The 27,800-nt window shown below is 45.3% G+C and overlaps 1 protein-coding gene across 2 annotated transcripts; it reads left to right on the plus strand.

Moving 5' to 3' along the window:
* The first annotated feature begins 311 nt into the window (after window positions 1–311).
* Window positions 312–27,576, plus strand: DIXDC1 (DIX domain containing 1). 2 transcript variants are annotated; one of them, XM_034069587.1, is made up of 20 exons: window positions 312–495; window positions 7,787–7,916; window positions 8,541–8,666; window positions 9,443–9,692; window positions 10,892–10,999; window positions 14,870–14,982; window positions 16,204–16,352; window positions 19,200–19,289; window positions 19,395–19,448; window positions 19,938–19,988; window positions 20,989–21,093; window positions 21,618–21,671; window positions 22,151–22,243; window positions 22,331–22,402; window positions 23,101–23,187; window positions 23,328–23,489; window positions 23,613–23,679; window positions 24,321–24,429; window positions 24,962–25,070; window positions 25,991–27,576. In XM_034069587.1, exons 1-20 carry the CDS (start codon window positions 436–438, stop codon window positions 26,069–26,071), a joined length of 2,070 nt encoding a protein of 689 aa, XP_033925478.1. In that variant the 5' UTR covers window positions 312–435; the 3' UTR covers window positions 26,072–27,576. The 2 variants fall into 2 exon arrangements, with proteins under 2 accessions (XP_033925478.1, XP_033925479.1); XM_034069588.1 differs by lacking the exons at window positions 312–495; window positions 7,787–7,916; window positions 8,541–8,666; window positions 9,443–9,692; window positions 10,892–10,999 and adding an exon at window positions 12,595–13,184.
* Window positions 27,577–27,800: the final 224 nt, after the last annotated feature.

Genomic DNA, 27,800 nt, shown 5'->3' on the forward strand with positions numbered 1-27,800 from the left:
AGCTAAGCAAGGCATCTGCTATTTGCTCTTCTCCCTGCCCCCGTGCCGCACAGGGCTCTCTGTGTTTGGTGGGTTTGAAAGTCTCTTTTGCACAGAAGGTTTTGCGTGAGCCCCACTGCTGGAAATGGGTTTCAGATGTTTCCCCAGCTCAGTCCTGGGCCTGCATCTTGTAAGATGAAGCGTTTCTATAGGAACCGTGTGACATCTCTCCTGCTACTCCCCCAGCAGCTCCCTCTCGAGCATGCCCAGTGCGAGCCTTGACTTCGGCTCAACTATCTGCGTGCAGTAACGGGCTGCACATATGGGACTATGAATGCGGTCCCTGATGAGCTCCAACTCTTTGTCTCTGGGAGGAGGAAGAAGAGGTCGTGACCAGAGCTGGAAGAGCTGCCCTGTGTACTCTGAGCCCCTCGCCTGTCAGTGGGCTCTTGGAGAATGCTCGCTTGTTTGGCCAGGGGGAATTTACTGGATATCCTTCAGGAGGGCTTCACGGAGGTAAATGCACGCCCCAGGTCTCGCACAGACCTTGCTAGGGGAAGGCAGCATGCGTTTGAGCAGGGATTGTTGTGTCTTCAGTGCTCTGAGGATCCGAGACGGAGAAAAAGAAGGTTTCAAGGTGGGAGGGTTACTAACAGGAGGACATAGTGAGCAGCTCAGCCAGGGCTCTGTAAGTAAGCAGTTTGCTGAAGAGTTTGTGGCTGGTTTGCAGCTGGTGTTTTTATTCTCACTGCTTTACTGCTGTTCCTGTAAATCATACAGCGGCTAGGTTATGGAGTACAGTTTGTTATATAGAATTAACTCTTCTCATGAGTGTATGAAATCTCCGTGTCTGAAGGCAGTTGGAAGCCTGTAAATCTGCTTTGTTTCTTGGGAGAGGCTGACAAAGAAAAGGCTGGCTGGTTTTTGCCCATCTTGTTCTCTAGGTTTAATCTTTAAGGGACTGAAATTCATCTCAGTCAGGAAAGGGTAATTTAAAGGGGTTTTTATTTGCTTATTCTGCTCTTACTGAGACTAATAAATCATAAGATAAGGAGTGAGAAGCACCAGGCAATCCCAGAGATGGGGATCCTGTAGCTGCATGGGGAATGCAGATTTTGTCAGTTTCCCTCTTTAGGGAGCACAGAAAATCAGTTTTGTTGGTCTCTCTATGGACACTGCCTGGCTGTGCATTGTGCAGACCATGCTGGGTATGATTTCCTGTCTGCTGAAAAGGAAGGAAAATTGTGGGGGCTTGTGCTAAACCCAAGCAGTTCCTATTTGCTTTCTCACCTAGTGGCACAGATAGTCTTATGATGTGTTTTATTCTTCCTTGTTTTTGTTTGCGATTGGTCATTCCTCATCTTTGCCAAGCTCAGCCCCTCACCCGACTGCTCTGCCCCATATTCCATACGTGAACATCCCTTCTGAGCTTAAGCCATCAGAGGGAAAATAAACTGGGTATGAAACTTGAGCCTCACAGCTTCACGCCAGCCACAGGCCTCCTTTGATTGCTCTGTGTAACTATGTAAATACTCCATCCCCGCCTGCACAGACTATCTCACTCTCATTTTTAGCTATTAAAGATATTGCTTTAGCTCAAGCTTACACTACCTGTGCTATAGGGCAGGGGATCCCTCTCTGGCATAAGCTAATAGTAACCTGTATATTAATGATATAATTAATAATGGGAGCATTACTATTTACATTCAGTGCTAGCCCCACCCTGTCAGGGTTGACCCACACACTTCTCAGTTGTGGACAAAGAGTTCCTCTCTCACCATAAGAGCAGATTCACGCACCTCTCCCACTTGGGATCTCTCTGCCACATCACATGCTTCACATTATAACTGAAGTAAAACTGAAATCAACTTTGCAAGTGCAGAACCCATGGTACAGAGAGGTTAGGTGACTTGGCAAGGACATGCAACACATCACAGATACAGTTGGAAATGTGAAGTTCTGTGCTTTCTGCTTAGATCCACCAACTGTACTTCCCCCCCTTGTAACTTAGGTGCTTATTTATACAAGTTCCTGAATGTGAGAGTGTCCCAAGGTATCTGATCTCAACACGCCACTCTGATGTTAGAAAGCTGGAAGTGAGTGGCTCCCAAACTAATGTTTAAGTTTAGTAGTCTCTAGTGATATTAGCAGGTTAATGTCAAGATTAAAAATCGGACTTAACACAAGCAATGAACTGGGGTTCTGCAGGAATGGCCTCACTAATTCAGCATCTTGGTCAATAATCCATCCCTGAAAAGTTACCTAACACAGCCACAGGCAAGTTTCTTTTGTTCCTTTGCATTCTTTCCTGCCGCTATCCTTTGTAAAATGAGTAATTTGAAATAGTTATGTTTTCCCTCTGAGATCAGGTAGAATAACAGGCCTGGGACTGGCACCTCTCCAGAGAGTGAAGTGGCAGTGATTTCTTTAAAAGCCCAGGCACAGGTTGTTTTGAAACCAGCGTGTCCCAACAGCAGCAAAGTGAAATGCAGAGTTACCACACAAGGCTCTGTCTGCGTGGGGAAATACCCACACATCCTTCTATGTGAGAACTGCTATTCCCAGAAGTAGGCATGCAAGTAGCACAGTGCAGGTTTATTCTGTGTTCTCTCCCTAGTAGGCTGCTCATTGCCTGCCCCCTCACCAAGTGCTTCATGTAATATTCTCCCCCAAGTAGTGGGTGCTTAGCTGAATGGCACATGAAGTAGGTATTTCCTGGATTTCCCACCCATACAGTCTCTCTCTCTCAATCTTCAAGGTTTGCTCTGTCTGTTAGTGGACTTGATGTGATTAGATGGCATCTGATCTGTGGGATCTGAAATCCTTGCTGTGGGAAATGACCTGGGTTTCATTTTGGTTTGGTTTTCTGGTTGAAGCAATTTTCTGGCAGTATAGACTTGCTATTGTCTTGTTCTGGTAGCCCTTCTGTTTCCCTTGGTGTAACATGCATGATCTATGATTAAAATGTCTCTGCAACTGCAGTCTTAGCAGAAGAAACTTGCACTCACCCTCTGCTTGCAATGAGTCCTATTTATAGCTAATAGGATTCACTCTGAAGAGAGCTCTTCTGACTCCTTGTCCAGTTCAGTCCATTAGGACCAGCCCATAACTAAAAGCTCTCTGTAGTGGTGAATCCCTCAGAGACAGTGTTTCACTAAATACATGAATACATACTAAATACAGCATCTGAATACATACTAAATACAGCATCTCTTTAGAGATGCTGCTGTTTTCCACATAGTAGGGCCAAGTGTCATTTCACATCAGATTTGTTTTGCTGTGAGTCTTTGGTGTAGTATTTTACATGCACACTACACTGTTATAGCCAGAGGATGGTCAGGCACACTTGTTTAAAGCTTGGCCAAAATGGGAAAGGCTGGGATCTGAAGAACCATGTGAACTTTGCCAGGTTGCCTGTCTGTTCTACAAGAGATGGGCAACTGCTGTGTTGCTATTCTGTTAAACCTCAAGTACAGCCACCAAAAACCACAGCTTGGCCTTCCCATACCTGGATTTACATGGCAGTGTACTTCAGCAGACAATTGCTTGCTCTAGTGGGAATTCTTATCATTTTTTCCCAAAGCTTTTGTCCCTGGCCAGCAATAGGACTATCAGCAAGGGAAGGATGTATTTGTTGTTATATAGGATTAGGGGTTGAGCAGTTAGGATTCAATCCCTGTGTGAGGTTCACTGTATGTCTAACCCAGGCTATTACTTGGTTGCATAGCAGTGACTGCCCTTTGGCAGGGTATATTACAGTGCGTTTGCACAGTAACAGTAAAAGATTTATTGTTATCAAAGCATTTTACAGGGAACATTAAAATTAGTACAGCTGCTTATAGGTAGAAATTGAGGCACATAGAGGTAAAGTGAGCTGCCAAATTTACAGCAAGTCATTGTCATAGTGAGGAACAGAGCCTGTGTCCTAAGTGTGCCTTCAATGCTGTTCATCCTGGACCAGCCAACCTCACTGAGTGTCCCTTTCCTTTTCTTCCTATGAAAGGTTCTTGCCTGCAGAAAGCACTGCTCAGTCATACAGTGTGCTCAATCTCTTCACAAAGCTTTTTTTCCCCTGTCCAGGGGTAGTGACTGAGTGACTGCCTTCTGCTAAATAAGGAACAATGCTCCTTTTCTTTCCTGAAGCATCAGGGAATGTGTCAGTACAACTTGTTTTGACAGACCTTGGACTTTGTTTGGGTGTAGTGGAACCATTTGACAATTTAGGGTGAATCATGTGCTCCAAAATACTTGCAGTTTACAGTAAGAGATCTCTTGTGGCTCAGCTTTTTGCCTGTATGCTTGCATAGAAAATGGCTTCAAAATACCAGATTGGGGAAAAGGCAGAGGCACTAAAACATCTTGTGAACGTGCCAGAGATTATCCCAAAAGCAACCTAGCTTTGAATGGCAGCAACATTTTGGAGCGTGGATACCTGACTGTTGATTCAAAGGAGTACATCCTAACAAGATTAATTTTACATGACTTTCCATCTAGTAGACTCCTGGAGTAGTTGCTGCCTGCAGTGATAGGGAATTTGTTTAAGGAATGGACACCATCTTCAGACTTCTGAACGTAGAAAGAGTCCACAGAACTCCCAAAGGTTTTTGCTGCTTGAGTCTTTGAAGTTACAGAAAACATTTGTCAAATGAACGCAGAAAAGTAATCTCTTCCTAGCAGAGACTGATACGGAGTCTACTGTAACATGATAGGAAGGAGGTCAGGCCCTCTGAAAGCGTCTCCATCTTCAAAATGTGCAATACCCTAATCTCAGAGGAGGTGAAAATTAACCTTATACGGTGTAATGCAGGTAACACTGATAATAAAGGATGGAGTAGCATATCAAGGCATTGTGATCTACATATATTTACTGTCAGGCAGACTGGACTCGTAGATGGTTGAGAGGGAGAAACATGAGCCCTAAGCAGCAGGTGATGAATTGCATTGGTTAAATGAGAATAGCAAGGACACCTACAACTGCCAGTAGATTTGCAGTAGGGCTGCTGCTTTTCTTCCACCTGTAGAAAATACTAGATAATGACACTTAATTGTAATTAACAATAAGGGAATACTGAGAAAAATGTGCTGACCCTGGAAGGGCATTTTCCTCCTTCATATCATTGGCTGTTAACTGGAAGCACAAAGATACATGCTGCTGGTCTCCATTGTTGTCTTCCTATAGGCAATAGGTCTGAGGCACTTCTTCAAGGTATGTGCTGAATATGTGATCCAAAGTAAAATCCTACTCTGAGATGTGTTGTGCTAACCTGTGGTTTCCCAGCAGAAGTGCCTGCAAGTTGGGGAAACTCCTTACATCTGTGGTTAGCCCCTAGTATCTTGCTTTAAAGATGTTCTTCTGCCCTCTAAGGTCTTTTAAGTCTTCCAGAATGACTTGGATATAAACCCCTACAGTGATGTGCCTAGGAGCTGAACAGTCAGGGCTCCAGCTTCCTTCAGGTAAGGGAGCTCCTTTTGCTATTGCAAGGCACAGGTAAACCTGGCCTTTTTTTGGAATGCAAAGCTGTGTTAACATAAACAGGATTAAGCTTAACTCCACCATAATCCTAATAACATGTGCTCTGCATAGTAGATCTTAGACTAGGCTGGTATGTTTTTCTTCTGAAAAATCCTTGTTTTGAAAGAAATAGTGGGGCAGGAGTGTGAACCCTGTCAGGTCTAAGATTTGTCTGATCAGAAGCTCATACTAAAATGCAGAGAGAAGCAGAAAGTCCTGAGTGGTCAGTGAGCTTTGTCCCTTCATACGTTTAACAGCACTTTGCCATTTTTAGGTCACTAAACTTTTCTATCTTACTTTCCTGGCAAGTTCAGTCACCCACTCACCTCTGCCAGGAGTGACAGCTTATTCCCTGGACTTTGCAGCTGTTTCTTGCTAAAGTCATTAGATCTTCCAGCTTTTGGACACCAAATCAGGAAATATTGAGCAGTCCAAACTGTCTGAACTTCTGCAGGAAAATCTTATGCTTTACTGGGGGGGGGGGGGGGGGGGGAAGGAACCAAACCAACCAAACAACAAAGTGAACCTTCTAATGAAATATAAGTCTGCGGCATCACAGCAGCTATTAGCATGAATCCATGAAGAATGTTCAGAGAAAAGAAGCACAAAACAAGCTGCTTAGTGAAGGGTCTGATTTTCCCTCGAGTGAAAAAAGAAGTGTCTGAAAGGAAGAACCATATGGATTGCTTTAAGAATTGCAAATGTTCTGCAGGCTGGAAGGGGCTGTGCCCTTGTGGGGTTAGTAGAATACAACAGTTTAGAACTTTGTGAGGTTATTTGGAAAATGACAGCAAGGTGGTAAACACAATTTGATAAGGTTATTTCCCTGAATCACACAGACTTCAGATGCAGTTTTCACGCTGCAACCCTATTTGATACATCTTTAATCTATATATTCCTATAATGATGCTGTATTACTATAGACAAACTTACCTCTTTTCTCTGGTACTTGCTTGAATAGATTAATTTTGGATAGGCAAAACTGACACACATCATTGCTATTACTGCAAAGAAGAGCATGCAGACCCAGTTCATGTGACAGGCCAAGTCTGCTCCAGCAAGCACGCATCAGATCTGCCACTTCTGCTTCCTTTATTTTCCAGAAGCCATTGGGCAGTCCCCCAAGCTCATCTCCTCTGTTCTGCTCTCCAGTGCTCTGCTGAGTGAGCAGAACTGATTGAATGCAGGTCCAGTCGCCTTTCTGAACCAGCAGACCGAACCATGGTGTGATTACAGTTGGATTTCCTGTGTCAGGATAATTAAGAGCGAAGCTGTGATCAGATTGTGACTTTGATGGGCTGTAAAAGCATAAACTCTGACTGACGTTGCTGAGATAATACAGAATGGAGCCTTAAAACGTTCTGCATCAGCAGAATAAGGGGAAGATTAGTGAAAAGGGAGGTAATCCCATAAATGGATCCATTTGTTTACCCTCCATGTACCACACCAGCCCAGCCCAAATGGATTTCAGTGTTACCAGTGCTTCTACTAGCCATGGAAGTGGTACTGAGAGGGGGATGGAAAGGAAAAGGTCATGCGAATCTGCTCTTTGCCTTATGCTAGAAGGATCCTAACACTGACCTGAGGTTTTCTCGGTCTTCCTCTTGTGGCAACATGCACAGCTGTGTGATGACAGTACCCAGCATGACCTGCAGGAAGGACAGTGCTCCTTGCTCTCAGGTCTTGCAGGTGTGGCTTGCAGTGCTGTGACAAGCCACTTTCCATACGTACAGAAATAGAAATACTTCCATCAGAAATGTTAGTGCAGCTCCAAGGAAATGGAGGAAGGGGACTCTACAACAGTACAAATGAACCATGCTGGGAGTGTTAAGGAGAGAGGCTGTTGTCTCTTCCAGGAAATCTGTCCTGGTTGTTTCTTTTGGTAGATGGCAGATTTTAATGGGAAATAGAACTGGTTTCTTGCTTCTGCATTGTGGGTTTTCTACTTTCTTGATTAGTGTCGCATCCACACTCTTTTCTTCCACACAATACTGTGAGTGAACCAATTCTGGCAACGAAACTGAAGGGATGATCGCATTTGTTTGGCACCTACCTAGATATAATATAAATCTTCTCAGCTGTGCTTAGACCATGAGTCCTTTCCTCCTGCCTACTTGCTCTTCCTGGCTTGACATGGAGTGAGTATGCAGTGATGTCAGTTAGTGCTCAGCAGGCTTTGTAATGATACCACTGGTGTTTGCTTTCAAGGGCAAAAGACAACATGAAAAAGAAAGAGCTGTGCAGCTTCCCCCTGAAATGACAATGCTGTGCAAACATGTTGTTTTCTATTTCCAGCAACAACTACAGGCATATGTGGCCTGGGTGAATTCCCAGCTGAAGAAGAAGCCAGCAATAAAGCCAGTCCAAGACCTCAGACAGGATCTCCGAGATGGAGTCATTCTTGCTTTGCTCATTGAGATTGTAGGTCAGTAACACCATATGTCACTATTTTTCATCTCGCAGTTTTAGAGCTTGTGTAGAAGGGGCTGGCCTTGGCTCTGGCATCTGTCAGGCATACTGGCAGATGTTAATGACAGTGTCAGAGCTTGCAGAGGGGGAAGGAGTGACTTTGGAAGAAAAGAGTCATAAAGCAAATCATAAATACAGTTCTGTCAAAGTCCTTATTTTTAGCAGTTACAGACGAAGTGCTAAATCTGTCAGGGACCATATTAACTCCTACAAGGCTGGAATGGAGTTATGGAAGGATTTACCTTGTAGAGGAATGGTGTTAGTGCGTGGCATGTTTGGAAGAGTGACCTGCTAGCTGGCATCCTCCCTTCTTCCTGGGTTCAACTTTGCTCCTTAATTCTCTACCTCCTCCCCCTAAGCAGTGCAGGGGAATGGGGAATGGAGGCTGTAGTCAGTTCATTGCACATTATCTCTGCTGCCTCTTCCTCTTCACACTCTTCCCCTGCTGAAGTGGGGGTCCTGTGCTGGAGCATGGACACTCTCCAATGCAGTTTTTCACCAGGCCCTACACCTATAGCAATTCCTGTGACAACACCAAGTGGTTCGGTTCTTCTCTAATAAGATTCTTTCACTCCTTTAGCTGGTGAGAAGCTGAATGGCATTCAGGCCAGCCCCACCAGCCAGCAGCAGATGAGGGAAAATGTGGAGAAAGTATTACAGTTTGTGGCATCAAAAAAAATCCGCATGCATCAGACATCAGCAAAAGGTATGTACCCTGGTGGTCAACACAGATGATTCTGTCTTGTGAAGATCTGTTTCTGTTGTTTCATATCAAACAGATAATGTATTGGTTTGGGGGGGAGGCTTTGCATTTGCTTTCCTCCTGTGGTTTAGTAACAGTTCTGACTGTGGTCCTCCAGATGAGGAAGAGGGGAAGAATTCTGTGACAGACCACATGGAGTGTGTGACCCTTGTTTTTAGTAGAGATTCTTGCAGTGAACTTGAGATCAATATTTTTGAGCTGGTTTGTATGCTGGGGAAAATGCCTAGTGTGATATCATTAAAACTGATTATTTAACATTTGCAGCATGCTGCAGATTATGGTACAAAGCACTATTGCTGAAGAAAATGTTGCTATTCTCTGGTCTGTAGTATTAAACAAATGCAAATCCCATGTGCAGATTGAAGAGACTGCTAGCACAATGGTAGTCTTCAGTAACTGCTGCACTTTGCCAGTGAGCATTCAGTAATTATCACATGCTGTTGCATAACCCACTGGATTGTGAGCTGGAAATGGCCATAGAGGTAAGATTCAGATGTGTTCTGAGTATATGAACATGGAATCTATAGGTGGCAGTCAGTTTGCTGCTCTGTACAAAGGAGTCAGAGCTAAGCATCAATGCTGTAATGCAGTCTTTTTTGCACAGTCCTCATTTACTGGCATAGTCCCATTGGGTTTAATTATTTTCGTGCTTGTTGGTCAGATGCAGCTCTGATGGGACTTCATGTTAATGACATTGTCCTTGGCTTTGTGTTTCGCAGATATTGTTGATGGGAACTTGAAATCTATCATGAGGCTGATCCTGGCCTTAGCTGCTCATTTCAAACCAGGCTCTGGTAGAGCAATGAATCACAGCCCTGCTGGCACTGTGGGGAAAACCTTGTCAGCATCATCTGTGGGTCACAGGCCTCGTTCAGCTGCTGCAGTGGCCCAGGGAGCGGTGGCTGCTCTGGCAGATGTGCGTCAGGATGTCTTGCAATCCGGCCGGGATGTTTTCCGGCGCAGACAGAGGTAATGAGTTTTCCTGGTTGTGAGGTTGGATCATGTCAGCAGATGGACACAACTTCATATGAAATAGATCCATCTTTATCCCGACAGTTCTTGGTGTAAGGTAGCTCTGCTATTGAGCAAACAGATAGAGGCAAACCACTGCAGGCTCACTGAAACCTAAATAGATAGTGGCCTAACAAAGGGGAATATTGACCTAGCCTGGGTGCCTCTTGATGAAGACTGCAGGTATCCCAGGTTCATTTCAGGTTTTCCAGCAAAATAACTGCTACATCTCTGTTATCTCACTGGAAACGAGAACAGTTTGTTATGGCCAAGGCAGAGGGAACTCTGCTGCCTCATTTTCCTCATTTCATGCTGAGCACACTGCCCTTCTTGGTGCTGTGTACTTGGAGACATTCTCATTTGAAGTGAAACAGTAAGGTTTAACTATAAGTACTGGTTACAGATCTGGGAGCAGCTACTTTCAGAATTGAGGTTCTGAGCCTGTTGTACAAGTCCATTCTGTCTTCTATATTGCTGTTCATCCCAGTGTTAAGCTTGCTGTACTGTTAATCAGCTGATGCAGCCTACCATATAAGCATGGGAGTTCTGGTGATAATGAAAGGAGATGATCCATATACAGAAGGAATGCTTCTGTATATAATGGAAGTAATTCTGAAAAGGACATTTAACACTTGCAAAAGGTGCCATGTGGATTATAATAATAATAATAGTAATGACATTTAAATGGCAGCCAGATGGTGGTCTACTGAGGGTTTAATTTACACAGCTGAAGGTCATTTGCCCATATTATCTTGGCCCAAGGGAAGCAGTTTGGAAATCAGGTTGAAATGCTATATCTCGTTGAAAAATTAAATGTTAAAGGTTCCTATTGCAAACGCCTTGAGCCAAGAGAGTTTGTCAGAAAAGCAAGTCCTTGGCAAATTCTGTTCTTTTCTTTGTTTTCCCAGAGCTTTCGTAGTTTTCTAGTCACAGAATTAGGGATGAGTTTAAAAGGGGAGGGCCTGTTTGCCTCTGTTTCCCTCTCACCAAGAAGATGGAATGGAACTCCCTGATAGGAGAATTTTCTTGATCAGCAGTTTTCTAGCTGTCTGTCCCCTCCTTGCCTTCCTTTCATTAGCTTTCCTACCCTCCTTGGAGACAAGAATTTCTGCTCCCATCAGGTGAGGCTTCCCTCATTCTATGATTATTATCTCCAGAAATAGCAACATGGATGAGGAGATTGAAAACCCTTACTGGAGTGTCCGGGCACTGGTGCAGCAGTATGAAGGGCAGCAGAACATGCCATTGGAGTCCCACTCTTCCAGGTAAGGACCTCTGTTGCCATGATCTGGACCTTTCTCTGATGTTGCCTAAAGTGCCTTTCTCGTCACTGTGATCTAGTTAGCTCTGGTAGAAAAGAGGATCCCAGCATGTAGTCTGCTGCCTGATCTGGAGAATGAAGCCTCAGGAAACAACGTGAAGCAGTGGCTTACTGCTGTTTCTCCCACGGATAAAATTTATCTCATTCATTACATGATTGCATAGCTAAGTGCTAAGAACTTCTGAGTTCCTATTTTCTAAAGCTCTGGAGCTTTCCTCAAGGAGACCAGAGGAATAGGATTAGGAAGGATGCAGCTGAAGGTTTTGCTGGCAACCAGAATGTACAGGTGGAGCCTTTGGAAGGAGGTGAGGACAGATTGCCACAGATGATTTCTCAACAGACAGGATGTCTCCGTATGATTTCTCAGGCCACTTTTGATGTTCCATAGTACGAAAGGCATCTGCGTACCTGAGAAGTGAGGTTGCTTGGCCCAATAGAGAAGAGAAGAAAAGAATACGCTTTTTATTTATTCCCCTAAATTTACCGGCTATCATTGTGATCTTGTATTTATAAATGCAGACATACACATTTGAGGAGTGTGGGAGCTCCATGTGTGCCAGGACCACTGTGTCCACACGATGGCAGTAGAGAGTGTACTTTCGAAGCTGTCACTGCAGGGGAGATGTAAATATTCTGGTCTTTGCAACCAGATTTCATGGCTAATATCACAGGACTTTGGTGTTCAGTGTTCACACGTAATCTCAGTAGGACAGAGAGTGAAACGTGCTGCTCCCTCCACTCATGCTTCCGTTTAAGGTCTCTCATATGTTATGTGTCCTGTTCTACCCTATAATGGATTATCAGCTGCTGTTTGATCTTATGTGGCTGTATTTTGGGGGTGAGTGAAAATTTCTCTGCACCTCCTTATCATTCTGTTGTGTTTTCTGGTTTTCCACATAATATCATGAATTCTTTTACCGTATTTAATGGTGATATTTCTGACAGGACAAAGTATGGTGAGAATCTTCACATAAGGAATCAGTGATCTATCCAAATAAATTTGGAGCAATCTGATCTCCAGCTCCTGGAGGTGTCTTCTGCTGATAGCAGCTTCATGATGAGAACAAGATGCTTGCTCCTCTTTCCTTCCAGAGGGAAATGTACCGGTTTAGTTATGAGAACTGGCTGGGAGAAACAAGCCACTTCTTTTATTATTGTTATTTTTAATGTGAGTGATATGGTTGTTAACAGCAGCCATCCCCCTCCATCTAATTGTGCTGCTGCTGTGTCTGTCCCAGGGCAGCATCCCCTGCCTAGCATCAGCTCATTTCTGCATTAACTCTTCAGTAAGAGAGCTCACAGCCCGAATAAGAGAATTCCCAGAGACAAAAGCTCTAATAAGCAAAGGCAGTTGAAATGATTCATGGCAAAATAGCCAAAATCAGATGGATTCCCAGGCCACCGAGCCCCTCACCCACCCATCTCCCTTTCCCCTCCCCTTCCACCAGCCTTCCCTCCCCCACTCTGAGCCAGGCATCGCAGAGAAAAGGCTCTGCCTTGCACAGCCTGTGTGACAGCAGGAGGGAGAGGGAGCTGGAGATAGCGAGGAAGAGGAAGCCGTGCACAGGGTTGGGAAGTACTGCTGCCGTCTTCGACACCGCATCCAAGCCTGGAGGAGAGGGAACCCATTGCTTGCAGGAGCACCTTCTCTCGGCTGCTCGTTGGCATCTGCAGCAGGTGTTTGGAGTCTAAAGAGGGCAGAATGGGATGAGAAACATCGCCGTCCTTGTGATGAAAACAACTGGGTGTCCAGGTGGCCAAAATGCAGCAGCAAGAGACAAATAACCTGAGAGGAAAGACCAGCAAAAGCAAACCCTGGGCTTCAGAATCCCTGACTCTGGAATTACATCCATGTGTGTGGGCTGGTGATCTGCCATCTAACGCCTTTTTGCAAGGACCCAGAGGGGTTTGGTTGTTGTTTCCTTTCTGCTGTGGATTTTCCGGCTAACGTGGAGCGGATGGAAGATATTTCTGCAGTAGTTTGAGAGGACCTGGCATCTTCTGCACTGAATTCCGAGCATGTGAAGGGACAAGGCATGTCTGTAGCCAGAATCCCGAGGCTTCCCTGGAAACGGATTCTGTGAGGCGAAAGGTTAAAGTGGGATCATGGGAGGGAAGCAGGTCAAATGGTGAGCGATTGTTGCCATTGTCATTTGAAACGGCAGGGATGGGGTGTTTATTAAAATGATGAAGATTCAGGTTTATCACTGGGGATGTTGCCCTAAAGCCTTGACTGTGCAGGCACTGGCAGCTCTGGGGATCAGCAGAGAAAAGATACGGGTTAGGGAACCAATTGGTAAAAGGAATAAAGTGGAACAGTTTGCATTCATAAATGTCTTGAATAGCTTTAATTCCCAGCACTTTTTTCTGCATGCTTTAATCATGGATTGTATGTACTTGAAAGAACAAAGTACATCAGTGGATATGTCATAATCTGTTGATTTGGTGATCAATAAAGAAACTGTAGAAATGTTTCCAGCATTAACTTGAAGGCCTCTGTAAGAGGCAACCTGATCGGTGCTACTGCTTCATCTGCATGCATCTCAGTAGCTCTTGGACTGCTTGGCATGGTTTGAGAGGTTGTCTCTGATGTGAACCCACTGGCCTTTAAAAATAGGGAACCTGCCTGAAAAGGAGACTGTGGACAAAGGAATCCCTAAGCAATTATCTGTAAAACTCTATGTTGTGGAGACCTGTAAGGACCACTTAACCCCACCCTCCTGGACCCTTTTAGCAATCATGTGCACCCTGTTTGAGTAGGACAGAGCAGGTACTGTAGCTGTTAGAAATCCCCATTAGAAGATGGTTACTCTTTCACTTAGTAAGTTGCATTCATCTCTTCCTTTAACATGATGAAAGTCCATTTAGTCTGGACCATTAACACTAGGCTGCTTGAAGGGCTGTAATATAAATGAGAAGTAGGCCAGCACTGGCTGTGGGAGTAGACCAGATGGGATCTGCTAGCAAGTCATTTCCATCTCTATTGCAGGCCTTTTCTGATTCTGTGAGAGAGCTACAGAATATGTAGCAGCAGTGCTGGGAAGATGCAGAAGATGAGCTGTTGAAGCCTCTTATTTTTCTAAACCGATTCCATTATTTCCACACTGTTTTCTTTTTGTTCTTTGTCCTTTGTTTCTGTGTTGGGGAGAATGAAAAATTAACTCCTGCTCACACTTGCAAGGATTAGTTCCTGCGACTTTAGAGGTACACTGAATGGGTCAGTGAGCTTCAGCTACCTTTTGATGTTGTCTGGGTGATGCATTTAGGAAGAATGCCTGGAAAAGATTGCTTGAATCTCAGTCAGCTGAGATGGCTTCAGTGACAAGATGTGGGTACTTTCAAGAAGTTTTAACCCAAAACCATGAGTGGCTGGTATCTGACTTCTAAAAATGCTTTGCCCTTGGGTTTTCAAGTTAGTTAAGTGGTGCTTCTGAAAGCTGCAGCAAGAGGTGAAGCAAGCCAGGGTGGCTTTTTGTTCAGCTTGCAGTATGAATATAAGGCTCACACTAAGTGATTTCTGAGCTGAAATTTGGTGTGGTCTCACCCCTGTATGAGTGTATGTGAGTTCTCTGGTGACAGTCTCACACGTGCATTCGGTTAAGGAAAATGAAGAGGCACATTGTGCTACTTATCAGTTAGAGTCCTATAACACTGATGTGGAGTCATGGAAAAGTTACATGCCCAGTTTGGTTTGTTAACAGCTTCCCTAGCATGCAGATAACTCTAAGTTTCACAAAGCCTACCTGCATGTTCACTTTTAGATGAGGACGATGCTGATCAGCACTAAAGTAACTGTTTCTCCATTCCTCTGCAGTCTTACATCACCTAGTCCTACCCACAGTGGGAAGAGCGAGTCCACTGTAGCCCCATCAGAGGAGAAGGAAAGACTTGTGATCATCCACACTGAAGAAACAGAAACTAAAACAGGTACCTTGCAGATAATGCTTTACAGCTCACCTTTTCATGAGCATTTGTGTTGTAAACTTGCTGAAAAGTTCCCTGGTGACTGAAGTGAATGTAGAGAATCTGTTCACGTAAAACTGAATCCCAAAACTTTTAATCCTCCAATCATGCCATAATATGGCAGCGTCTGTGAGGTTTGCAAATAGTGTTTGGGAAATAAGAAGCTCTGGAGACAGGGTTATATGTAACTGTGACTGTAGGGTGAATGTTTTCAGCACAGCCTCATTAGGCCGTGTTGAAAAAGCCTTCAAAATTCCCTTAAAGAGTCCATGTGAGCTTGTCAAGCCCATGATATGTAACTTGTCCTTGTGTGTCTGTGTTTAGAGCACATCTGTACATAGGTCAAGTGGCTCTTTGCAAAGACTGTTTAGTATTGTCATGATGTTTGCATTGAGAAGTCCATTGCTGAATCGCCACAAATGCCCTGTGATATGGTCAGTTTGCACTTAAAATTGTCAGGCAGATTGAAGAGGTTTTCAAAGAAGTTTTCAAATCCATTTTTGTTGTTTGTTTCTTTCTTTTCCTCCTCAGAAATGCAGCCTAATAATAACTCTTTCTGGTTAGCAGAAAGTGACAGAGAAGCTCTCCTAGGAAATGCTTGGGCTAGCCAGTGGATGATAGTTAACCAGTGATCCAGCTTATGCTGTAGGGATCAGGAAAGCCATGCAGGGCTATTAAAGTTTGCTATTAAGAGGAAAGTCTGGCTTAGAGTTAGGTGTGTTGTCCACCTTGGGAAAGACATGTTATTTGACAAGTAGAAATATTGCTTGTGTTGCCTTCAGTGGGTTCTTGATGCACCCTCTAAAACCAGGATATGCTCTTCAAATCCCACAGTTGCTTTTCTCTCCTTAGGTAATTTCTGCCCCACATGGTGCAGGGTATTGACCCCTGGGACGTGCTTTGAAATCTCCAGTACTGGGGAATCGGATGCTGCAAAGTTAACAAAGGCGAAGGATGCTCATCTTTGATACATGTGTATTCAGGAAAGCATCCTTTGCATGTACAATGAGACGTAAATCCTTTAGATTAGACAAGATGTCACACCTGTAGCAACTTCCTTGGTACAGGCTAGAAGACATGCGGTTTGTTACTGATAGTGCAGACAGCTGGCAATTGTTGTGTGATGCAAGTCTTTTCTGGACTCCTCTGTCTGCTGTGACCACATTCTGCTGTTCTCTCCTCCAGAAGAGACAGAATCTCATTTCCAGCCTGAGTGGCACACCGGGAACCCTGGGTCATATTTGGAGAATTCATGGGAGGAGCAGCTTTTGGAACAACAGGACCATTTGGAAAAGGAAATGGAGGAAGCAAAGAAGATGATTTCAGGCTTGCAGGTAATGGATTTTCTTCTCAGGCAGCATTCCCTCCCAAACACACTTCTTTTCCCATCAGAATGAGGAGGTATTTCTGATAGTGTGGATAGTGTGCATTGGGGTATATTGGCTGCAGCTAGTAGAAAGCTTATGCAGCAACAGAATGATACTGACTTAGCACTTTCACTTCTTTCTTGCACTGTTTAGACCCTCTTGGCTCCTGCAATTGTGATTTGGTCACATTTTCCTGACTGGAAAATGCCAAAAAGTGCCCTTTCCAATGTCCCGGATGTGTTTTAGAAGACAGGTAGATCCAGCCACAGTCTTGCTTGAGGCAGGGTATGCTTTCCCCCGTCACTGTGTAGTATGCTTAACCAAAAGAGCCCAGGGAAGGAAGAAAGACAGCTGCAACTTCCCCAGCACCAGTATATGTACCAGGGTTTCAAAGAAAGGATGTTTAACACCAGTCAGACACAACCTTTTCTTTTTCTTGGCTCAGACTTCTCCGAAACTTGAACTTGACATGATTTGAGGCTCTTATTTGGTAGGGAGAGAGAAGAGTGTGGAGAGAGGAAGAATACATTGCTATAAGGACAGACGATCAGTGATATTCACTGGTAGTAATTTAAGTGGACTGTGAGAGGGCAAAGGGCACACTGAATGCAGGTAAGAATGGAACCACTGTAGAGAATCTAAAACAAAGCTTGTGTTAAGGTGATTATGTCTGTGTTGTCTCTTGGTTGGAGTCCAGATCCTAAGGTGGGTTCATTGGCTTGGTGCCCTGTCCTGTGATGATAGGCTAATTCCTGTATGTGCTGGCACTATGCAAAGCACATTTGTTACTATGCAAATATAAAGATGCAGCAGTGTTTTCCCATGTGCTGGGGCAGGGACTCTGCTTCTCCACTAGGGCACTTACCAGCCTGCAGGTTCTGTTAGCAGCTTGAGAGAATAGAGCAGCCTCTCTGTGATTTGTGATCGGAAGTAATGCAGAGAGACAAGAAATGTCAGGAAATCAATCAGGATTCACAGAACTGATGATTGCACAGGTTTGCATCAGTCTTTCAGTGAGCTAGGCACATTCTCTACAGAACTATTTGTGGGACCTTTTCCTAGCTGCCCTGTTCTGGTCCCCCCCAACCAATGACCCTCAGCCCAGTGTGTGTGACCGCATGCAGAGTAGAGCCCCTGATCCATATGGTAAAGACCCTGAACTCTCTCAGGGCTATTCCTTTCTGTTTGTGCTGGGAACCATACTGGCTTTGAGTTGTAAATATTTATGTGCCAGTAAACAAAGCAGAGATTGTGTGAAAGCACAGCCGGGACAGAGGGTGGGGTGCAGATCAGAGGCCGGTTTCCCTTTGGACAATGGGAAGGAAACAAAAGACTCACCCCCCCCAAAAAACCCACCCTGACTTGGTTCACCAGTACAATCCAGTTGCATTATGTGCCCACTGGGAGCAGGGAGAGGCAGCACTGGAGGGACTGGCATGTTTTGTTCCTCCAGCCCTAACCCTGTGTTTCAGGATGAGGGTGAGCAGCTGGCATTTGCTGCCCCCTCATCCCCTGCGAGTAAGAAGAGGCAGCTGATGCTGCTAGCCAAGAAATTGGATTTGATTAATTGATTTTCCTGCTCTTACTCAATACTTAAGAGCCTCCAGTTCATGAGAGTTTGATTGAAATATCAAGGATCTGATGTATGTATACCCCACAGGGCACTAAAACTGTGTAACTCTTTATGTTCCTGTGTGATTCCTGCTTTAGTGTCTCACTGGGAAGAGTTTGGGAGGCACGGAGGAAACACTTTTCCAAACAACTTCTGCCTTAACTGATTGCAGATTGCTATTTGCTGTTTGGCAGCAGTTGTAGCTCTTTAGTGGAAGATTCTATCAGCAGGCAGAACCTGAGCTATCAGCCTTGAAGTCATCTGGGGCTGAACTGGAGTATTGCTGCAAATGGGACATTTTGGTTTTAGCCATGAAATTAATTAAAGTAGAAATAAACTAGAAATCTAACTGAAAGAAAGAGGCATGACTTCCCAGTGTGTGCAGTTGTGTGTAACATCTGGGCACATGCCAGGTGCTCTGAGTCCTGGAAGTTAAAAACGGAAGGGTCAATGTGAAGGCCATCAGCTAGGGAAAACCACTAGGGTATATCCTGCTGGAGATCTGGCCTGGTCCTGCTTGTCACACTTCCTGGAGTGCACTTTTTCCTCCTTCAGGCTGGTTCAGTCTACTGTAAGAATTCTGGCATCTCTTTGCAGATACCTAGGCTAATTTGGAGCTGCTGAAGGAGTTAATGTTGTGCTTCTAGGAGCCTTCCTGAAGCACAGGGCATAGCTTGATTTTCACTGTGTGGCTAAGGGCTCTTCCCTCCTTTGGACAACAGTTCTGAATGCATCTCAGCCTTGTCTAGTGTAGAACAGAATTAGGCTTCCCGAACAGCCTGCTTCTAAGGTCCTGTACAGACATGTGGTGAGGAGAATGGCTTCTTTCAGCAGGGGTATGATACTTCAGCCTCATTCCAGAAGAGGAGCCTTACAATGTAAAGATGGCTCAGTGTGCTTTAAACTTCAAATCTGTTGCTGTAGTGAATGCTACCCTGAGACAGATGTCACTCTCCAAAAATCTGAGTAGTTGTCCATGTTTGGTGTCTTTCCGTGGGCAAGATTACAGAGATCTCTGAGAGAGCTTTCTCAGGGGATAAATCTTCTTGTTCATTCCTGAACAAGGGACTGGTTTTTGAGGGGAATAAGTCAGCAGAAATAGGAAATGAAACTGTTGCTGTCCGTGACTGTTGCCAGAGCTGCAGGTAGCCTATTTTCCTTTGAAACCCCTGAGAAGGAGATTTTTTCCTTCATCTTCCCAGGCTTTGCTGCTCAATGGGTCTTTACCTGAGGATGAGCAGGAAGGGTCCTTTGAACTTTGCGAGCGTGGAGCCTGCCCTGAGGAGCAGCTGGTAAGCACATTGCTGTATCTACATTTCTCTGATGAAGCTGCCCTTTGCACTTTTCTGCCCCAGGCAAGTGTCATGCACAATAACAACCTGGTATTTTACATTCAGATCATAATCCGAAGTCGCCTGGACCAGAGTGTGGAAGAAAACCAAGACTTAAAGGTTAGAGGTGAAAGAGAGGTTTTGGGTCAAGAGATCTTTGCAGACTCTACCCTGCTTGATTTGAAGCAGGGGGTTGGTGGACAACAGAATGGATGATATAGGGGATGTATTGTGTTCGGGCTCTAATTCTGTTCCCATATTCTCCTGCATGGGAACTTCATCCCTCCAGGAGTGCAAGCACCTGCTTCCCTGAGATCATAATTCATTGACCCAGAGAGCTCTCACAGTAGATGGCTGTGAAGTGTTTATTGTATTAATATTAGCAGTTAATAAGTTTGTGGGATAGCACCCATTAAATGTATTACTTATTAAAATGTATTGAGTATTACTCATTAAAATGACTCCGGGCCTGACACACTTTTTGATCTGTGGGAAAAGGTGGGATGTGCTTTCTTCTGGAGCAGGTGCCTGGGGACAGAGAACAGTGACTTCGTTTGATTCTGAAGGGGTGACAAGCTGCCATTTAATCAAATTGTATTGCATTTACAGAAGGAGCTACTGAAATACAAACAAGAAGCTCGAAACCTACAGGGAATAAAGGTGAGGAAAAGGGCCCTTCCTAAATGCTAGGGTCTGCAGTGCACAAGTAGAGCCAGAAGCACCCATACACTTCTGAGGAAGGTGTATTTAGGGCACTTTGAGGTGCGGGATCTTATGGTCTGTTTCAAGCTCCAGGAAGAGACTACAGTTAATGCAGGCCCAAGGAGTTAGGTCTCCTGAGTTGTGTTTGTATCTGTAGGATTGTGGTCAAATATCCTCTCTTTTTTCTGTTTCCCCTAAAGAACACATGAGGTGTAGGATGTTTGTGTGGTTCTCACAGCTTTCCCCTTCCCCCCCATATCATGGTATGCACAGTAGAATTGTCCCAGTGAACTTATTCTTGACAGTAGAGGAAAAAGAGCACAGGGGAATCTTTGTCCTCCTCAGCTGCAGCATTGTTCACAGTTCTGGCTCCTGTTTGCTCAGTTCTTCCCCCTGGAATTCTGCACACTAATAGCGTATTCCTGAGCAGAGGTATTTTTAGAGCTGCCTGTCAGGCTCCTGTGAAGGAAGCAAACAGCAGTAGCTATCCAAGGTAGAGCTCTTGGCTTCTGGATAACAATGAGTGAAAGGTGCAGAATTAGTCCTGACAGTAGTCCTCTCCTCCCCTTAAGAGAGACTAGGTCACGCTGAGTTTCCTTGTGTCCTTAGCTGACATTGGCCTTCTTTTGCCACCTGGATGTTGCAGATGTATGGCTGCAGACACTAGCTGTAGGCCACTGAAAGGACCCTCTAAGGACACTGCTATTTTCTTTCATAAGAGTAAATTATCAGGCTACTTCTGGAGCTGAAAATCCAGGTAGAAGCACAGAAATCCCTCTGTCTCCTATGGCTTGAATGTTGGCAGGGAAATTACTTTTACCTAAAACAAAGGCAGAAGCTCTCTGGAGCCCTGTGAGTAGCCCCACTGTGTTACAGCCACTCATCTAGGTCACTTGCTTCCCAGGGAAGGGTTTCTGTTTCTGTCTTGCACCTTCCTACAGATAACATATTTTCCTAGGATGCTTTACAGCAAAGGCTGATTCAACAGGATGCGTCAGTTCTTCAGCTAAAGCAGGAACTGCTGAGAGCAAACATGGACAAGGAGGAATTGCACAACCAGAACGTGAGTCATTGCTGATGAGGGTTGGATTATTTTAGGAGGCTGGTGGCCCTGAGGGCTCCAGCAGTCACAGGGTGTGGAGTTGGTGGTTGCAGCATAGGTCGTGGGATAGTGAACGACCAGTCAAAGGTCTCTGCAGAGTGAAAACTGCACACAGTCTATTGGCCAGCTGTGGGACTCACTGGAGTTGCTTATTCTTCCCTTGCATTTCCTGTCCTCCAAGACCTTCAGCTGGAACAGGATGGTGCTTTCCATGATGTTTTCAGTACAGCTGCAGTCTTCCTTCCTCACTGTGCTCCCTGGATTAGCAAGTGGCACTTTGGCAGGTGGAGCCACCATGTAGTCTCCCTCTGGAGAGAGAAGGGCAAGGAAGGAAGTGTCGTGTCCAAAAGGCTACATCCTGAGACACCAGCTCCCTTAAACTCTGCAGATACTTTGTCCCAGGTCACCCTTTAGAGCAAGGGGCAAAGAGGTTGTCACTAACTCTCTAGGAGTACCTACCTTACACCTCTGTGTTATTTCTGCAGGTTGACCTTCAGAGGAAGGTTGATGAGAGAAACCGGCTACTGGCAGAATACAAGGTAATGGAACCTCTCATCACTGGAGGCTTTGCTGGGGGCAGCATCTGTTTTCTCTGGGACAGTTGTCCGGCCTCAGTTGTGGATCTTTGCTGGGCAAGGGGACTCCAGGCTACTACTACCTGACTGACCTTTTCAAAGCAAGCTTTGATGCTTAGTACATGTAGGTGGAAGTACACACATTATGTAAGTCAGCATGTAGAGGAACCTGATCCTGGCAGGTGGCATAACCTTCCCTGCCATGGTAAGATGATTCTGAGCCCTACTTGCTGTCCTGATTATAGACTCATGGAATGGTTTCATAGAGTGGTTTTGGTTGGAAGCAACCATAAAGCTCATCTAGTTCCAAAACCCCTACCATGGGTAGGGACACCTTCCACTAGACCAGGTTTCTCAAAGCCCCATCCAACCTGGTCTTGAAGACTGCCAAGGATGGGCCATCCACAGCTTCTCTGATGTTTCTCTTGATTAATGTTTTGCAGAAAGAACTGTGCCAGAAGGACCGGCACTTACAGCAGCATCAGACCAAACTGGATGAAATGCTTAGGCAGCTTTCTGAGGCCAACTACCAACAGGTATGGAGCAGGTGGTGCCCTGAGGTGATGCCCTGAGAGCTGGCACTTTGGTGGCTCAGTTTGTGCTGACTCTTCTACTCCCCCCAGGTGGATTTGGAGAGGGAGTTGGAGCACAAAGAGGCACTGCTAGTTCACTGCATGAAGAGAGAGGCTGAAGAGGTATGGGAAGACTTGGTCTACACATCAGACTGTTGGAATGATGTTTCTTTCTAACAGTGCTGTCCAGCACCCTTTAACTGCCTATCTCCAGAAATCATCCACTTCATCCCAGAATGGCCTGGCTCTGCGATCTCATTGTCAGTGCCATAACCAAGGCAGCCAGACTATGTAAAGCATCCATCTTAGCAAAGCTCTCAGCATGAGCACTCTGGCTTAGTGTCTTGTGTCAAAATCCTAAGAGATGAAATGGGGAGGGGAGCATAGGAGTGGAAACCAGAGGTTCTTCGTTTCTAGCTTCAGCTCAAACAGTAGCTAATGGTTAAGCTTCTTATCTCTTCCTTTTTCTACTGACCCTTCTGTTGAGCACTTGGAACTGTGTTGGTGGAAAGAGTGTCAGCCCCAGTATTGGTCCCTGTGCAGTGCCACTTGAACACTCACTAGAACTTGTAGAGCCCTCTGATGTAGCAGCAAGCTCCTTCCTGACTCTGCCTCTTCTTCTCCACCTGTATGAGAGGAATCATGACCTATAGGACAGGCTGCACTCTCCTTAATGAGTGTATTTACCTGCTAGAAGATGGGATATCACTAACGTGGGAGGTTTTGATGCTCTCTCATCATACTGATGTTCACAAACTGGAACCTTTGGGGAGGTCCTAACACTTGCATTCCTAGTGGCACACACATCTTCCCCTGAACAGGTGATGGCTTGCAGCGGTCACAGTGCTCAGAGCAATGGCTTCCTTCAGACAGCAGGGAAAGGAGCTGCTCCCACAGCACACCGAGGGGTAAGTGTACCTAGGGGCAGTGTTCCTGGCCAGATGCAGATGAAGGCTCCAGAGATATTTCCCCTTTCTAAGATCTGTGGCTTTAGATGGGAAGAGAGCAGCCTGGGGTTAGCCTGACTGACTTGTGGTCTCTTGGGCAGACAAATGACTTGCAGCTGGTTCGTGATGCTCTTCGCAGCCTCAGGAACAGTTTCAGTGGCCACGATCCACAGCATCACACGATTGATAGCCTGGAGCAAGGCATCTCCAGCCTAATGGAACGCCTGTACCATGTGGAATCACAGAAGAGGCAAGAGAGAAGGGTAAAGCCTTCCTAGGGCACTTGGCTCTTAACTTCCTCCCCTCACACACAACCCAGAGCTAAGCAGCAATGGGAGCTCCAACTGGTGACATCTTGTTCTCACTCTTTTGGCTTTGCACCCTAGACCCGGGGGAAATCACCAGCAAGCCGAGCAACAAATGAGTGTAGAGACTCCTGGCCTCCCAAATCCAGTAAGTGTCTTTGACCTCCAGCCTTCTGACTGCCAAATTCACTGCTTAGGTTTGCTGGCCAAAGTCCAAGGTTTAATATCTCCTTGGGAATCTGCCACCTTCAGCTTCTTGTTCCCTTTACCAGAGCTGGCTTTCCTCCTTTAAGTCATTTGCTGCACAGATCAGACTTTGCTACAACGGAAGCGGGGCAGAGGCAATCTATGGCTGCTTGTTTGTAAAGCATCATCACAGTGGGAGTCTGTTTGGGCCACTTCGGTAGTACTGCAGTATAAATAACTATGACAAACAATTTTCCTTGGGATGAGTGGGAAATGCAATGCTATTTCAGCTTCCCTGCTGGTTTGCACCATCTAGTGGACACAGATAACTACAGTTGCCTCTTCCCCTCTTGTGCTATCAGTGTCTAGCACTGACACATTCTTATTTCACACAAGCATAACAGCACAGCCCTTTCTGACACCCCGTTTCACATTTGCTTTTCATTATGAATGCTGTATTTTCCAATATGGGTTGCAAACGTTACCTAGAAAGTCTATGAGGCTGTAGGAGACTATAGGTACTGGGAAAAGACAGAGCCACCCTTTTGTTTCCTGTTGTAGGAGACAAGTTGTTCCCCCACGACTGTGCTCTTTTCTTTGCAGAACTGCCTCATTCTCACAGCACACCCGTGATGAGCACCAGTGCCTGCACCAAAGTGTTATACTTCACTGACCGCTCCCTCACACCTTTCATGGTCAACATACCAAAGAGGTGAGGTCTGGCTTCGCCTTGCTGACCCTGATGTGGGAGGTGCTGGTTCCCCTTAATGCATTAGTCTGATCTCTTCTGGGTACAGTCACAGCTAGCCCAAATTTGCTCTGTGTTAACTTAGGCATTGGATTTCATACCGTTGTGTGAGGAAAACTGCCTAAAGCAGTCCTCTAGATGATGCAATTGTTTTGTCGTAAGATATCCACCTCTTTTCAGTAACTTCCAAGAGCAGGAGAAAGCAGCCAAGCAGTTCTACTGTGGCATGTAGTACAACATAAGTATGGGTGTCTATGGAAAAGAGAAAGTGAAAAAGGTTGTTCTTTGTGAATCAGGAGGCAGTTGTTCCTCTGCAGACAACCTTGGGACTGACAGTTGTGTTCCTGGAGGGGACAGACTTTTCACATCCCTGTGGCCAGGGACCCACATGCCCAGCTAGACTTGTGCTGTGGCTCTGCATGCTGCCATGTTACTACACTTGAGCTAAATCTGGTAACAGTGTACCATAGGATAGTGCCAAACTCTTCCCTTGCAGGTTAGGGGAAGTGACTCTGAAGGATTTTAAGGTAGCTATTGATCGTGAAGGAACTCACCGGTACCATTTCAAAGCCCTGGATCCAGAGTTTGGCACAGTCAAGGAGGAGGTAAGTGGAATTCAGCTACCACCCACTTTGTGTTCAGTGTTACTGCACAACCCTGGGGTCTGTGGTCACCTCACTTCTAAATTAATGAAATCTTTGATTTTGCCCCCAAACAAACTGTGTATTTCTGCAGATTAAGGTGCTAAAGTAGATGTTTTCATCCCCAGACAGAGCAATTACATGAATGCAGCTGCAGCTGCCTGGGGATTGCAGAGCCTCTTGGGCAGAGCTGGCTATTGGCAAAGACAGTCTGTGGCACACCATTGCTCAGGGAACACTGGGCAAAAACCCAGGCTACACTTCTAGCCCTTTAAGTGGCTTTATAAAACCTGTTGCAGTGAGAGACACTTTAGGTAAATGTGGTTTATTAAAAAAAACCCAAAACCAACAACATCCTCACACATCCTTTTAAAGGTTTTCCAGCAGTAACTCCATTTGTGACATCTTTTCCTTCATGTACTGCATTACAGCCCCCTTTTGCTCAGACTGGTGTCAGTGCAGATTGGATTCATTAAAGGTTATTGCGATAGTTCCTGTTTCACAGATTGATTAAGACAAGTGCACAGGGTTATCCTCTCTGGAAGCAGTCAGCTGACTAGGCAGCCATCTGCAAGATTGCAGTCTGGATCAGAAAAGGCATGTTTCCTGTCTTCATTTCACCTTTCTTGTCAAATACAGGCCAATAATAATCTCAAGGGTTGCTGGGTAAAGAAGGGGCTTAATCCGTTGGTTTGGTTTGGCTGGACTTTACCTAAACCTCAAAAAGATTACTCAGCCTTGTGAATGGTGGATGAGGTACATGTTCTTTGGGATGTGCAGTCAAACCTGAGCTAGGATTTCTGTCTTAATGCATCCATGCACACCATACAAGAGTGGTGTCCAGACTCCAGACATGGCTGAACTCCCTTTTTTATCTTCTGTAGGTATTCCATGATGATGACATCATTCCTGGTTGGGAGGGGAAAATTGTGGCCTGGGTGGAAGAAGACCATGGAGAGAATTAATCAAGCTTTTAAGTCTTGTCACTATGGAAACCTGTAACTGGCTGTTGAACTCAAAGAATGGCCAACAGCCTGTGTGCTGGAAAGAGTCCAAATCAAGCTGCCAGAAAGAGGGCTTCTGTGCAAGCAACAGGCAATGCATGCTGTGTGCATGGACACTTGGCATCTGACTTTCAGTGCCCAAATGCAGCGTTCTGAGACTGACATGCCAGGTCCATGGGAAAGAAACACCTTGCTTTGTCTTGTCAGCTAAACCCCGAAGGCCTTAATGATGCATTACTCCCTTCCTCTGCTTCTCCATTCCTGCAGTATATGCTGCAGACTGTGATCGGAGCATTGCAAGTCTGTTTCTTGTACATGCGATTACACAGATCTTCACCGATGGCAAAAATGTGAACCTTTGCCTTCAAGAGTCAGAAGCAGCCTTGAGATGATGTGAGCTGAAGGTTTTCCCAGCTTTGGTTCTAGACTTGCATGTGCTGCAGGAGCAGATTGAGCTTCGGGACATTCTGGACTAACAGTATAGGAAAGTGATCTGAGGAGGGAAGAAAGTCTTCAGGAGGTTTTACACAAGGTCTAAAGCAAAGATCACCAGCTTGGCAAAGCTCCTTTTCTCCCAAACTCAGGCTTCCATTTCCTAGCCCTGCTTTTCCCACTTGCTCTCCAAAGCTGTACTCACCTCTGAGGTGTTCTGGGTTTGTTTTGTTGCCATGGGGACTGTGGGATCTTGATGCTTGCTTATATGCTGAAGGATTTAATTTGTGGGGGAGCTGGAAGTGGCTGCTTCCCCGAGGTACTCCAGCCCCTCACCTTGTTGAGCCTCCTTCCCTGTCTTCCTGCCCTCTCTCAGCAAGGCAGTTTGTCACCACCTGTGCACAGGCATCACTGTGTGCTGCTGTCCACTTGTTGCCAGAGCCACCAAATACTTACCCACACCAGCAGGATAAACCCCATTGCTTACACCACCAGTTCCCTGCTATGCCTGCTGCTTGGGTGCCTGAATGATCAGGAAATAAACAACGACATGGGAAAGGACAAGCCCTAAAATTCCCGAGGATGGAATGGTTTTGTGGGGGTTGGTTTTGTTTGCTCTTGCATTGCCTGTCTCTGACCCTCTGCTGGCAGTGCTGGCTGCGATGTACCACAGACACTGTTGACTTACGGCAAGTCAAGTTCCTGCTCATCCTCGGTACATGTGGCCCTTCCGTGGACTACGTGTGTGTCTGTGCTGCGCATGAGTCTGGGAGAAGCTGATCCTGGTTTTATATTAACATGTCCTTTTGTAAACATGTTCCTGTTCTTGGAATTATTTTGTACCAGTTTACATTTGTCTGAGGACTGTGGATATTTTTATACTAGTGCAAGTGCGTTCTGTATATTTCTGCACGCATTATACTGTGTTTTGCTCATTTTCTCATGGTTGCTGAGATGTTTTGTATTGTCTTCTGTTAACACAACACTGGGCTCATAACTTTCAGTTTTACTATTGAAATCCAGCCAGTTCCTGATGGGTTTTATATTTTTGACAGCTTTAATAGGCATCAACAATACTATTTATTTTCTCCCTACTTCACTGTTCAGGAAGTAGTTTGAGGCTGTTATGTGGCTCTGTGCCACATTGGCACAACACAACATGCCTCCTGTTCTGGACAATTTGTTCTGGTGACATTCTCCTTACAGACAGCAGTAGGAAAGTTCATCAATTGACAAGTTCATTAATGGTCTGCAGGGG

This window comes from Melopsittacus undulatus, chromosome 15 (genome assembly GCF_012275295.1).
Source record: "Melopsittacus undulatus isolate bMelUnd1 chromosome 15, bMelUnd1.mat.Z, whole genome shotgun sequence".
Classification (NCBI taxonomy): Eukaryota; Metazoa; Chordata; class Aves; order Psittaciformes; family Psittaculidae; genus Melopsittacus; species Melopsittacus undulatus.

Coding starts and splice junctions, on each gene's coding strand:
- DIXDC1 (XM_034069587.1), top strand. CDS start 436: ATGCTCGCTTGTTTGGCCAGGGGGAATTTACTGGATATCCTTCAGGAG. Junction 14,983..16,203: donor AGAAACAGAAACTAAAACAG/GTACCTTGCAGA, acceptor TCTCTCCTCCAG/AAGAGACAGAATCTCATTTC. Junction 16,353..19,199: donor AGATGATTTCAGGCTTGCAG/GTAATGGATTTT, acceptor TCATCTTCCCAG/GCTTTGCTGCTCAATGGGTC.